The following is a 15,000-nucleotide window of genomic DNA, read 5'->3' as shown; positions in this document are numbered from 1 at the left end:
TCATTAATCTCTGAACGCCAACAAGTCGGGTCCCATTTGAGCGCTTTCTTTCCAGTGATGCACCAAAGTGAGAATGGTATGGTGAAATCAGTATTATAGTGAATCATATCGTGAGCTGAGTGAAGCGTTACATCATCTGCTGCTGTGTAATCGATAGACACCGCTAAAAAATCAGAACAAAATGAGAGGAAAGGTCATTTATTAATCTCTGAACGCCAACAAGTCGGGTCCCATTTGAGCGCTTTCTTTCCAGTGATGCACCAAAGTCTGTGAACAGATGTGTAATCTTTCTGCGATGGCGTGTTTGACTGTGATCTTTATTTTGATGAACCGAGGTCTCTTAGTCTATGTTGTTTTCAGTTTATGCGTGAACAAAACTTCACTAAACACGATGCCATCCAGTAATCACAATGAGCCTTGTGCTTTGTTGCTTTTGATGTGAATCAAAGCCTTGGCTTTCAGATTCTGTCAGTTTTATAACAAAATTCAAGCAATAAATGTGGTTTTGATTAGGGATGTAACGATTCACTCAACTCACGATTCGATTCAATTCACGATTTTTTATTATTATTTTTTTAATAAGTAACACAAATAAAATAAATCTCTTCATATAAACAAACTAAGGCTTTGTCTGTGCTCTTTCCATTTAAAATTAGAGATTAAAATTAATCATGCTCCAAACAAAGATGCTGCATACATGCAACACGAGCAGTTTTTAATCTAAATTAGATTGTATAATTTTGAAATTTGAAGCAAAAACAGAATGGTTTGACTTCAGTTTTGTGAAACTGCATAAAAATATGTGCATGAAACTACTCTAACTGTATTAAAAGTATGTAATCTTTTGTAAAAATCTTTTAAAAAGTATATTTTATAAGCTTTTAAAAAATTTTTTAATTAAAACAACAGAATAAGAACAAGTAGAATAAGAAATATAAGTTACCAATCAAATGAAATCAGTATTAACAAAATTAATTTGTAGAGGTGGCACAGAAGAACACAAAAGAGGCTTGGTGTACTTTCAGAAATTTAATGAGGCTCAGAAGTGGAATGAGTGCAATTAAATCCATAAATTCATGATGATATTAATGTTTTAAATATAAAATTTTGAATATAGAAATATTAAATGATTTAAATAACTGAAAAGATACTTTAAAAATGAAACTAAAACTGCCAGCAGGTGGCGGCAAGTCTTAGTCGCACTGTAGAGCCCTGCATCTAAACTTTTCTAAAGACAGTAAGTTCCCCTCAGACATGGATTCATAAACTACCCCTAAATGAATCGCGATTTATTTAGCATCTCAACCGATTTGAATTGTCACATATTTGAATCGATTTTCAACCGGCTCGCAGTTAATCGTTACATCCCTAGTTTTGATGCTCTTTAATGTGGCGTGACAGATCGCTGAATGCTTCAGTTTCGATCTTCTCTTCCTCTTCACTATTAGTTATAGCACAAACTTACTGAAATGAATCATGACTCATCTAATAATTCAATCAGCATTTCATCCACAGAAAGACGTCATTAATACAGCTTGTGTATTTTCCTCAGGGTGGACATTCAATGACCATTAACCTGTTAGTCAGCAAAAAAAGTAACTTTAGAGAGGAGCATTTTGATCGATATATATGCACTCTATTACATATGTTGGTTTTTGTAAAAATCTCTGTGGTCGTAACCGGAACAGGGCTTGACATTAATGTGGATTGTCTGAAGGGCAAGTAGTACGTCATTTATTTCTAGAGCACCTTTCTAGAGCAAGCGTCATAAAGTGCTTTACTGTACATCCAAGATAAGTGAAACCGAATCTTACTTGCCCGACCGGACAACTGACCTGAGTTGAGGATCGTGGAGAAATCAAAACAAATGATCACAACTGCACACAGAAGCAGCATAATGCGGTAAAAATTTAGTTTTTTTATTAATATAATAATACATGATATAGCCTAGTTAAGCAACATGACACGACCAAGAAAGTGCAGTTTTCCTTGAAAACCAGTATGATTGCAAATTTGACATTGATTTTATACAAGAGTTCAAACGAGTAGTTCATATTAAGTGACTTACATTTTAGTACAATATTGTCAGTGTTGACTGTTTTTGCTCGATTTGATTAACAAAAATAGTTTAAACAAAGATCGCAGCAAAACAGTCGCGCGTCTCTGAGCGACACACAGCGCTGTTACTGAATGATTCAGCGTTTCTGAAAGAATCATTTGAGTCAATGATTCAGTGATTCATAAAGAAAGGCACTCACTTCATTCTTAAATGAATCAGCCGTCTGAACGAATCGTTTGAATTAATGACTCACTGATTAAGATCTACTGGCGGTTTACTTTCATATTTAAAAGTATCTTATCTTTGCATTTTGTCCCCAACATTTCATATTTGTATATTAAAAAACAGATTTAAAACAGCAAGCTCGTATTATTTATGCTGTTGTACTTTTGCAGTGTGAATGCTTCATTAAACTGTGTGTGTAAATGCATCTAAACACTTCAGCCGCTTCTGTTTCTTCTGCAGGGGAAAGATCGGTTTTGTTCATAATGATTTCATTTGATTGGTAACAGCCCTATAGTGTCTTATTAGATGAAGTGAAATTATTAATAAAATGTAAGAATTTGATATGAAAGATGACGCGTGCGTTTAATAAGGTTAAGAAAAAACTGCCCTTTATATAGGCAAAAAAAGACCTTGAAATCAATTTAAATCAATTTTAGTATGCAGTAACTTTAGTTACTGTATATAAAATGTCATTTCCAACAATAAAATTGTGGCCAGTGAAAATGCTGAGTGGCCAGTCATTTTTGAAAACCATTAGCCACAGTGGATGCTGAGCAAAAAAGTTAATGTCAAGCCCTGTATACAACCTACAGATACATATACAGCTATAAAATACAAAGAGCGAAAAGCAAACTAAAAGATAATTGCAGCATTTGTTTTGTCACTATCCTCCACAAATGGTCTTTGGCCACTCAAGCACTACGGTCTGTGGGCAGTGAGGGCTGCAAAGCTAACACTTGTGTGTGCTCTCTCTCTCTCTCTCTCAGCGGCTGGCGCGCGCGGGAGTCATCGTCACCACCAGCGAGTCTGTTCTGCTGCAGCTCGTGGCTGATAAAGAGCACCCAAAGTTCAAAGAGATCCAGAACATCATTAAAGCCAGCGCTCCAGAGTCAGGCCTGCTCTCCAAGGTGTGATCGGCCCAGTCTTTCCCTCGGCACACACACACACTGGAACAGGCCACACAAACCCACCAGCACACCTGCTAGTACTGAAAGGGCTTCATTTACAGTCATATAATCCAAAATGTATATTTCAAAGTCTGTTGTATCAAAGCAGATGATCCATGTGTCATTACTGAATCGTGTCTGTCTCCAGACGAGCAGAACTGCAAACACTCGCTCTGAATGTATGGTGTATAGAGTCAGTACAGCTCGAGGATGTCATTAGAAGTTTCTTCTGTAGCTTTAGTTGGTATGGGTTTTTTTGGTTTTGTTTTAGATATTTGAGTCCGTGGATGACTGATCCACATCGTCCCTGACTTTGTAAGGCAGTGGAAAGCATTAGTTTAGAGTGCTCCGATCTCTTCCCTTCCCAAGAGATGGTTGTTTTTCTTCTGTGCTCGGTTTCTCTATTTTAAACCTGTACGGTATGAACATCAAACTACCTCTCGTCTACACGTGCTGATTCCTGCTTACAGCTTAGCCAAGTTACTGAAATCAATAGAACTGTCAAATATTCTTATGTGTCACAAGAGCAACACCTTTACCAGAAAGCTGAAGCTTCTTCAGTGGAAGCAGAATATCATTTTAAGACCTACTGTTACAGAGTCGTTTTCAAGAGTGAGAGCATCAGATCTGCAAACAGTGCTACATATTTCCTGAAAGTGACATTTCTGTGTAGATTCGTGGACATTTTCTTACCCCACTGTTTGATTTGGTTTAATTTAATGTATTGCTCAGACCCAAGGTGGCAGAGAGGTTTCCTGAATTGTCATTTAAAGTTTGATTTATTGATGTTTCTTTTGTGTGTAAGTGTGTATTTTTGTTGAAATCAGCATCCATTTTGTTGTGTACATCTGTATTGGGAAAAAATGTGTATTTGGTGCCTATTGATGAACAGTCACTACTGATTGTACTAAGCACAGATACAATTTCTTTCTTTCTTTTGTATCTGCTCTGTATTGATCTTATACGAATAAATGTTATAAAAGTCCAAAAACAATTAGATTGTATAACTGCATATGGCAGTAATCAGTGTTCAAGCACATTGAGAAATGGAAGAAATATTACCTCAGTTTCCAAATTTAGCAGAACACAATAGATGTATGATTGAAATGTGGTGTAATTCAGCTTTCCTCCACTGAACAGTTGAGTTAAGATGTAATTAATGCATCTCCTGCTGGTGGAATGTAAGAAATGCTGTCCGTCTCATTTTCATGAAGATTGCACTTTGCATTCAGAGAATATTAATAATATTCAATGCCTGATAAATGCATTGAATTGTATCTACTAAAGAAACGAATCAAACAAAACATAACTTTTTAATGATACGCACAAAAAGTCATGCCAATCAAACAAACAGTCTAGCACAAGTTGGATTTTTATTTTTGTAGTGGTGAAGTGTTTTTTTTGGGAACATCTGCATATGGCCATTTGATTCACGGACACTTTCAGAGGATTTTTTTGTATTGTAGTTTTAATGTTTCTGGAGTCGGTGGTGAAAAACTAAGTTAGCTTATAATGCTACCTTGTGGCTAATTTTCACAAAATAAATAAACTGATTAAGTACTTAATTAAAAAAGAACTACATCCCCACCACCTCTACACCTAGTGAGAGATGGATGTGTGTGCGGCGGAGGTGGTGGGGAGTCTGGGGTCTCTACAATGTTTGGGTCTTCCACGCAGAGAGTTCAAGGACAACAGAGGTGTGTGTGTTTTACAGCAGTCTAAACGCAGGACACACACCCATCTGAGTGGTTTCTACTGACGATCTCATATTTTATCTCCTCATTTAAATGTAGGCTTTGTGTGGGAGTTCGTTGAAGTGTGGTGCTGCCATGACCGGGTGCTCTGGGATCTGGGGCACGGCACAGTTTTATGACTCTGGGCCGCTTTAACAGCATCTGACACCAGGCTGACATCAAATCCATTGAAAGGCAAGACAGTTCACACTATGGCCATATTTGTGACACCTTTTCCAGCCATGTAAATACAGCTTCATCAGCGATCCACATTTACGTTTTATTCACAGTGTTTATATTTTTCCCACATCTTGTGCACTGACGTGGGTAAGATTTCACGTAAATCAGAACAAGAAGTCTAGACGTTCAGTGAACTAGAGGCTCAGTAAATCTTAGCTAGTTAGTAACTAACTAACTGTACTTAATTTGGTTGCACCAGAGCTTAGCTAGGATGTGAGCGCTCATAAAATAATGCATAGTCACATATGCCGTTTACTTTCAGTGACCCAACACTGTCGTGAAATTCGAGAACAGTTGTGTTGAAATGTAAATTGCAAACATCATATTAAAGTAAAAACTGTATAAGTGAAGAACTTGCCATCTGTGCAGTGTGCGTCTGTGACAATGGACTATATTACACTTACAAAAGCTGTTGAATCGTAACAAATTCAATGGAAAGCTAATGTTCAAGTTTGGTAATCAAACCAGTCATGAAGAAGGATCTTTCCCAGAGCAAGTGACTGTCTTATCTTACAACTGTGCTGTATAAGATCAAGTGTTAAATGTTAAATTCTTCCACTCTTGACTGCAGCGTAACTGTTTACTACCTTATGCAGGTTCTTGCTGTATAACATCAGACAATCCTGTCTAAATACACATCGCAGCTCCTCATCTAAGCTCTTGTCTTTTCAAGACTCGACTCATAGTTTTCTATTGGCCAGCCTCTTTGTCCATCTACTCCTGCTTCAGACCAACTTTATGTAACATTTTGTGTGTGTAATAGAGTATTACATACTGTAGAATTTGAGTGCTACACATTGTATTGTGACACTGTCACATAAGACACGTGTTTTAACCTGCTCAATATATTATAACGATTTTCTGTATATTTGAGTTTTAATAGGTTTACATATTGCTCCTCATCTAAGCTCTTGTCTTTTCAAGACTCGACTCATAGTTTTCTATTGGCCAGCCTCTTTGTCCATCTACTCCTGCTTCAGACCAACTTTATGTAACATTTTGTGTGTGTAATAGAGTATTACATATTACATACTGTAGATTTTGAGTGCTACACATTGTATTGTGACACTGTCACATAAGACACGTGTTTTAATCTGCTCAATATATTATAACGATTTTCTGTATATTTGAGTTTTAATAGGTTTACATATTGTCTTAGTCATTTTATTCCTCTTAACTATTTAAATGTGTGTATCATAGGTCTTCAACCCTGCTCCTGGGGACCCACTGTCCAGCAAAGTTTATTTCCAGCCTGCTTCAGCACACCTGGCCTGTGACTTTACACATGATCCTGAAGAGCTTGATTAGCTGGTTCAGGTGTGTTTGATTAGGGTTGGAGCTGAACTCTGCAGCACAGTGGGTCCCCAGGAGCAGGGCTGAAGACCTATGGTGTCTGTCTTTAAGTAACTCTGGGTCTGCCTGTCATGTGACTGATCATATGACAGAAAATAGGAAATGGACAGCATAAAGGAGGCAGCATGGCAATCAAATAAATAGTCACTACCCTGCAAACATGTCCTTGTGGGGCCCATGCTGGCTTTTTGCAGGCACAGTGGGCTAGGGCCAGCCCACACCAAACCTAAAACAGGCCCAGTGCTTTGGGCTCACCGCAGGCTCTCTGTGAGCAGCCCACACTATGGGACTGCCTACATTAATCCAATGATGGCCCAGTGTGGGCCAGACATGAGCCTGTTAATAAGAATTTTGTGGGCAGTTTTCTTCCTTACCGCTAGGGTGTTTTAGGTTTCCTTAAGTAAAGCCATGTGGTAGAGAGAGTTAGCAATAGCAAGCAGCAGTAGCCAGCATGGCTCACCTACTGAACACATTGTGCTGTGTCCTGGTTGGGAAATGTGTTATTTCAAGCCCAGTCTAAAGGAGGTTTTTTTTTCTATTTAAAAGTGTACATTGCTGATGTTTTTGCAGAGATGGTACATGTATGTACGGCTTACACTGTAAAAGATTTGACCGTAAACTCACAGTAAATTACTGTAAACTAGTTACATTACTTTCACAGCAAGTTACTGTATCGTTTTTACAGTAAATAATTGTGAAATGACAGCTGTATACTGTGACCTCACAGTTATTCCATACTGTGATAGTTATTCCTTACTGTGATTTAGCAGTATGCTCCTGTAGAATTACTGTATTTAGCTGTGAAGTTACAGTTAATGCCATCAGATTACTGCATATTAGCAGTATTCTGCTGTAGAATTACAGTGTAAACTGTAGGGCTGTGTATCACCAGCAAAGTCACGATACGATACGTATCACGATACAGAGGCCACGATACGATACGTATCACTATACGGACTGCACTGAATTTCACCTCAGCAGAATTTAGTAAAACAGCTATTTATTAAACACTGCACACTATAGTGCCATTTCTAATTATTGGCAGAGCAGGCCAGACCTCTGCATTATGAAGGGCCTCCATAACTGTACCACAGTACAATATCGGTAATGGCATATGTTTCATGTTTACATTGGGCACTCCCCACCAGGTACAATATTCTGATTGTTTGCATCTTGTTTTTAAGCCCATAAATAATAATGTACTCGTTCTAATACATTTATATTGTAATGTACTCATTCTAATATATTTTAAAAATCATTTACATTGCTGGTAGGTTATCACTGCACAAATTAACACTCTCTACAATTAAAAAAATAATAAATTAGAAGAGTTCTAAACTAAAGCGCTGTCTTCACTGTATCTAACGCACACACGCTCAAGGCTGATTTATACTCGACGCGTCCGCAAATTTTTTTTAATTTTTTTTATGTTTTTATTTTTTTTAATTTAGGATGAAGTCAAGTAGAGTCGAAAAAATTTCAGTCATCCCCACAATATGCATATCATTTGATAGATCTCCTCATAACGAGCAACTTTGCCTCAAAAACCATTGCTGTCAATCAAATCGTTCATTAAATATTCTCAATTACGTAAAAAACCTACTTTTTTGCTCAATCTCGATCAAACCACTGCAGCACAATTCTCTGGACTTTAATTATCAAAAAAAAAACAAGGTTTTTCGCCCGATCAGAACCAAACCAGTGCAGAAATAATCTATGGACAGTGTTTATGAATAATTATCAAAAAAAGTTTGAACTTTCAACTCACGGTCGCAAAGGGGCGCCAAATCGTTCAAAAGAGGCGGGGCTAATTTTACTAAAATGGCTTTAACTCATGAATGGAATGAGATATCTTCACCAAACTCGATACGCATGTGTAGGAGCTCAATCTTTGGTAATATTAAAAAAAATGCGCAGCTTTGCCACTTGGTGGCACTATAAGAAGGAAAAAACAGAAAAACAGCTATAACTACGCAACCGTTGGTCCGATCGACTTGAAAATTGGTATGCAGTGTCTTTGTCTAAAGTGGCATAAGTGTCTATGAGGACATTTGCGTATCTATGCTAAAAAAAGTGCATATAGCTGCTAATTGTATTTGTTGTTTGTTGATTTTCAAATATAAAACTTATTGAAATGTTTTCAGTGTGTGTATCAGTTCTTTTTGAACGTTTTCATCTAATTTGAACAAAACCGTGATAATATTGATAATCGTGATAACTTTGATCACTATAATCATGATATGAAATTTTCATACCGTTACATCCCTAGGTCCAACAATACCTTACCTGCAGGGCCTAAAATAACACTCGCCAAGTGCCGGATCCGAGTAAAAATGGGCTTTGGTGAGGATATGAAACTGTGTCAGTCGCCAGATGGCCGGTAACATTTTTATAAGCCCTAACAGTGCATGTCATGAGAGCATAAGCGTTAAGGCTTTGCAGTCTAAATATTCAAGAACTAAAACACGCGAAAGGACACGCGTTACTCTCACGCTGTGAGGGACGTTTAAACATCCGAAGCACTGCGTCTTGAGCTCTGCTTCCTTCCTGCGCTTGGACGGACAAATTCACATTAAATTCTGTCAAAAATGCCCGTCTCGGTGAGTATCCTAGTGAAGTAGTTGGTTCTTAAGTAAACATGAACAGCTGAGAAAGAAACCGGACACGAACCGCGCGTGACGCAATGTTTTAAAAGACAATAGAAGCCATTATAATCAGTGATATTGTCTACACAGGATGCGGCAATTCCTCGTTCTATTTCTGAAATAGTCCAAGAACAGAACTCCAATAATCCTGCTGCTGTCTGCATTTCTAATGTTGATCAAAGAAAAAACAATCACTCACTGCTCTCGAACTTTTAAAAAAGATATAACGACTATAGTGTTTCTGATTAGCATAATGTATTACATTTCTGTAGGCTACCTGTAAATCACTGTTAGACCTGCCTGAAATGCACCGTTTCCATTTGTATCTTTGTTAAAACATCTCTTTCGTTAGGCACATGTTTGCTTTCACAGTGGTCCAATAAAAGTTTCGAAGACAGTTCTTTAAAATCATCAAGTACACTCATTAAAACCTTTACATCACTCTGTTGGCTGACAAACACTAAAACATCATCAGCATATGCAGAGAGACTTATACTCTTTCCAAACATTGGCACAGTAAAACCCTGTACATTTTTTCTTAATTGTTCTAAAAAAGGTTCAATTGCTAATGAATATAACATTCCAGAGAGCGGGCATCCCTGCCTCACACCTCTAAAGACTTTAAAGGGAGTGCATAAGCCACCAATCATTTTAAGTGTGTTCTCAACATCACTGTACAAAACTTTAATTTTATCTATAAAACTTTCACTTCAAAAAAATCACGGTCGCGTTATTCATTCTGGATGCAGAGATAATATTTTGATGGCCAACAACTTCTCCTACACCCAGACAGCAAGCCTCCACACTCGCCACGGATACTATCTTGACTCCGTGACGCCGTGTGAGGAAATCAAGCCCATTCCCACCCTGAGCTGCCATGCTTTCTAAGAAAGCAGGCAGCACGAACAAAACACACACAAGATAAATACTAAATCAAATAAACAAACTTAGAAGTAAAAAAAAAGAAAGAAAAAAGTAAGGAAACACACAACAAAAGCAAATACACACGCTCACACTCACTAAGCTCTCACACACGCTCCACAAACGCCCACGCATGCGCACAGAGAGAGAGAGAGAGAGAGAGAGTCCTGTCCTATTTACATTTCCGGTTGTGCCACAGCTAGGAAAGATGCATGCTTGAGACATTACGTTCTTTACACTTTGACAGCGTCTACTTGAGCTTTCAGTGGTTTCATGGGTCCAATTATGTTGAAAAAACTCATAATTTGCTGATTATTAATAGTAAGGTAGTTGTTAATTTTAGGTAGGGGGCGTATTACGGGATATAGAATACGGTCACGCAGAATAAGGCATCAAATGTGCTTTATAAGCACTAATAAACAACCAATATGCTAGCAATATGCATGCTAATAAGCAACTAGTTAATAATGAGAATTGGTCCTTAAAATACAGTGTTACCACATTCTCATAAAGTGTTAACATGTATTGGTTATTGTTCTTATTTGGGCTTTGATTGCAAAACATTTTGATCTGCCATTTTTAGATGTTAAATTACACAGTAATGCAATTAAAAGATTTATTAAAAAAAAAAAAACTGCTTATGTTATACGTGACTTGACAATAGTGTTTTACTGTATTTTTGAATAATTTCGATCATATTGCATCATACCTTACAGATCATCCATATACTTAAAAAAATTAAATTGTTCATGAAGAATTGCGAAGGGTCAATTGTATTTTAAATAGTAACAATGCAAAAGGATGATGACCTGAATGTCATATGCATTTTATAGATTCAAGTTTAATTGCCCTTTCTATATATATAAAAGGTTCAATTGCTAATGAATATAACATTCCAGAGAGCGGGCATCCCTGCCTCACACCTCTAAAGACTTTAAAGGGAGTGCATAAACCACCAATCATTTTAAGTGTGTTCTCAACATCACTGTACAAAACTTTAATTTTATCTATAAAACTTTCACTTCAAAAAAATCACGGTCGCGTTATTCATTCTGGATGCAGAGATAATATTTTGATGGCCAACAACTTCTCCTACACCCAGACAGCAAGCCTCCACACTCGCCACGGATACTATCTTGACTCCGTGACGCCGTGTGAGGAAATCAAGCCCATTCCCACCCTGAGCTGCCATGCTTTCTAAGAAAGCAGGCAGCACTAACAAAACACACACAAGATAAATACTAAATCAAATAAACAAACTTAGAAGTAAAAAAAAAGAAAGAAAAAAGTAAGGAAACACACAACAAAAGCAAATACACGCGCTCACACTCACTAAGCTCTCACACACGCTCCACAAACATGCGTACGAGAGAGAGAGAGAGAAGGAGAGGAGGAGAGTTCCGTTGAGCAGCAGCAACAGGATGAGCTCCTGATTATTTTACTTTTAATGTTATTTTAAAAAACTGCAGAAGCCAACTAGATGAGAGCAACCTAAAGGACCACACAACTGCCCCAGAGAGAACAACTCTCAAACTGAGACCCTTCCAGACCAAGGCCTGTATGAAGTTAATCACAGACTAAAACCTCAGAGAAACAAAGGAGGATATCAAACATGAATCATCAAAGAATAAGGGAAAGACCCAGAAAGGAAGGAAGGAACTTTTGAATCAATCAGCAATACTTACTTCAGGAAGAACATTTTGGATGTTCTTTTCATACGGCAGTGTCAATGAAGATGGTCGTTTTGGTCTTGTTTTTACAGTCTATGCACTGATTTTGATCAATATTTTAATATTGTGGATATTTTTATCAATATTTATATATAGTTCACAGAGGAACTCTCAAAAACAAACAAAGATACAACACAATACATATTTATATGCATAATCAGAACTGTGCATACTTAAAACTTAAATAAAACATTAAAACGAACACCACATCACAACCTTAGTGACTATGTAATGGATTGCATATAGCCTACAGAAGGACGATACGTCTGTTGCCGTGGTTTAGCGCAAATGAGTCTATGATCTTCTGAACATCCAGGGCCTTGGTTCTTTCTGCGTGTATGGACAGGCAAGCAAGGTTGCTGAGTCGAGGGTTTGCCATTCTGTTTCTCAGGTATGTTTTTACACGCCGCATGCAGGAAAAACTGCGCTCACATGACGCAGAGGTTACTGGCAGTGACAGATATGCGTAAAAGTTTATAAATGTCCGCGAAGGAGTCTTTGTAAGGTTTAAGCATGGATAATAACTCCAGTGCACTGCTAACTGTTTCCCCCTTTTCTTTTTTTCTTTCCAAAAGCCGGCGCATTTGGTGCAACTCAGCCAGCAGATTGTCCTCTCTGATTCCATAGTGCTGTGCCATGGGCACAAGGCTCTCCTTTTGAAGGAATGTGGCATGCTTGGGGTTGAGGGCTGACGTTCCAATGAGAACTGCACCTGCTTCTGCAGAAAACCGTCGGATCATTTCATTCATGAGTCGGTCAATGACAGGGTAGAATGAGGATGTTCGGAGTTTATCCGAAGAGGACATGGATGGATGATGTTCGGTTGGAGCTTCAATTATAAAGTCCTGTAGATGGCGAGGCTTTTGAGATTGCCTCTTCTCTTGTAGGGGCGGCGGTGGTATGATGACGCCGACATTTGCGCAAAGGGCCTCTGCCTTGCTCCACACGGCTCTCCAGGAGTCCTCCGTGCGCTTTTCTTTTATGCTGGTGATGACTGAGTGTGCGAGGTCAGTGGCAGTCTCGAGCAAAAGATCAGGGGACTGTAGAGTGTCAGACATAAACTTTGCAGAGCGGAACAGATCCTCAAAAAGGATAAGATGAAGGATGAATTCAGCATCAATGAGTGAGAGTAGTGACCAACGCGTCAGTCGATCTGCGTGAATTTGGCTGCGATTTAATGTCCTTTAAGGATGCAATGATGGCTGGCTTTTTGCAGTGCCCACAGCGAGTGGTACTGGCAGTACCATCTCGTATCACACAGTTTCTTAAGTTCAGTGGGCTGCTGTGAAGGCTCAAATTCCCTTTGCTTCTTAGTGAAATGAGCATGGACAAATGAGCCTGAGAAAAACTTGTAAATGTCTTGCACAATAACAAAAAAATCGCCCGCTGCCTTCACGTTTCTGACACAGTCCACTAAAACAAGATTGAGGCGGTGTGCGTGGCAATGAATGTAGATTGCCTGAGGGACCTCTTCTCTGAATTTCTCCTGGACCCCGTTGTGAACACCAGACATCACGGCAGCGCCGTCATAACACTGAGCAATACAGGCAGTGTGATCAATGTTACATTTACTAAGAGTCTCTTTGACAGTAGTAAAAAGCGACTCAGCATCTAACCCGTCAGCTGGAGTAAAATGAAGAAATTCTTCCACAGCTTCATCATTTTTTACGTAGTGCACCACGGGTTGCTGCCATTCTGAGTGAGAGTTTTTCGTTCCGGTGTTATTAATTTGTGTTTGTTTCGGAAGCCGTAGGGAGGAGGTTTTTATTTACTTTATGATCCCTTGTTATCTCCTGTTTATTGACCGCTAGGGAGTAAGGGGAGAGTATTGTATTTTGTTTGGGTTTTGATTTGTTAGGTAAGTTACTGTCTAATTAATGTTTTAGTTAGTTCTTCTTTTGTTTGTTATTTTGGCCTTGACCCCTTCTGAAGATTCACGCTTCCTGTTATATGATACTTTGTGAATTAAAAGCTGATTATTTGATTTACTCTTGTCCATGCTGATTCGGTGTGCATCCTCCACCCAGGCCAGTTGTGTTAGATATAGGCTGTCAGATATGAAAGGACACCGCTTACTGTGCTGGTTCTTGGTGCTTCTTCCTGTTGTTAAAAAAACAAACAAACAAAAAAAAATATTTTTCTGTTTGAAAAAATAGCCTGGCAATTGAGGAAAAACTCAAAGTCTGTAATGTCAAAAAATTAAAGCCTTTATTATGTAAATTGAAAGGAGAATGCACAGTGAACCAGCAGGGTAAGTATAATTCTTCTATCCGCTACAAGAATGCCCTCAAGAGATTCACCAAGTTTGGATCCATGAAAAAAGCCTTCGCCAAAATTAATGTTGACCGCAACACAATTGCAAGAACAGCTATAATTGCTGAGCTAGCAATCACATATCCAGACACATTTAAGGAGCTGCTCCCCACAGACGACGTAAATGAGAAGGTCTCTGAGTTTGCAGAGCGCTGCAGGAGGGCTATAACAAAAGAGATGGCTGAAACCATCACAGCAAAGAAAAAAAGTGGACAACTCCTCCCAATAATGCATAAGTACACTTATTTTTTTTTTTTCATGAACAAGTTATCCTGTTGTTTTCCCTTCAAAACACTAAATATATGTGTTGAGATTATTTTGTAAACCTCTGTTTGAGGAAGCACTGGTAATTATTTTTTGTTCGTTTTTTCTTTTTCATTATGTCAGAATTTCAGAACCCTCTGTGTGAGGAAGAACAAGTTCTGTTCTTTTTATGTATTGTTCACATACATAAAGTTAAGTATAATCTTTTGACGTGTCTGTTGCATTTTGTTAAGGTATTTAATATGATTTGTTAATACTCTGTATTTAATATGATTTGACAGAGTAAGACCACTTAACATTTAATGACAGAGTATTAACACTTATTAACACTTAATGACATTTTAATGACAAGTTCAACTTGTACCACTGTAGTTGAGGTAAAGAAAAGTATTCATGATGCTGTTATAAAATTATTTGACAGAGTATTAACACTTAATGACAAATTCAACTTGTACCACTGAATAAAAGTGGTCAGAAAAATATTCATGACACAATTATAATGGCCTCATGACAGCCAATATCAAAACCAACCACATGACTGTTTAATGTAATGTTAACCCATAAAGCTAA

The 15,000-nt window shown here is 38.1% G+C and overlaps 1 protein-coding gene across 5 annotated transcripts in view; it reads left to right on the top strand.

Moving 5' to 3' along the window:
- The window catches only part of isoc1 (isochorismatase domain containing 1), a 39,714-nt gene that overhangs the window by 15,064 nt on the left and 9,650 nt on the right, over positions 1–15,000 (top strand). For 3 of the 5 annotated variants that reach the window (XM_016536688.1, XM_016536689.1, XM_016536687.1), the window contains exon 5: positions 3,052–4,222. In XM_016536688.1, coding sequence (XP_016392174.1) covers positions 3,052–3,198 — 147 coding nt within the window. In that variant the 3' untranslated portion in view covers positions 3,199–4,222. Of the gene's footprint in view, positions 1–3,051; positions 4,223–15,000 lie in introns of those variants that run through there. The other 2 variants (XR_001638313.1, XM_016536690.1) reach the window with 2 other exon arrangements.

Source organism: Sinocyclocheilus rhinocerous, unplaced genomic scaffold (genome assembly GCF_001515625.1).
Source record: "Sinocyclocheilus rhinocerous isolate Xijiao unplaced genomic scaffold, SAMN03320098_v1.1 scaffold3777, whole genome shotgun sequence".
NCBI classification, from domain to species: domain Eukaryota; kingdom Metazoa; phylum Chordata; class Actinopteri; order Cypriniformes; family Cyprinidae; genus Sinocyclocheilus; species Sinocyclocheilus rhinocerous.
The sequence above is the reverse complement of the archived record's forward strand: the minus strand, read 5'-3'. Positions and strand labels throughout refer to the sequence as shown.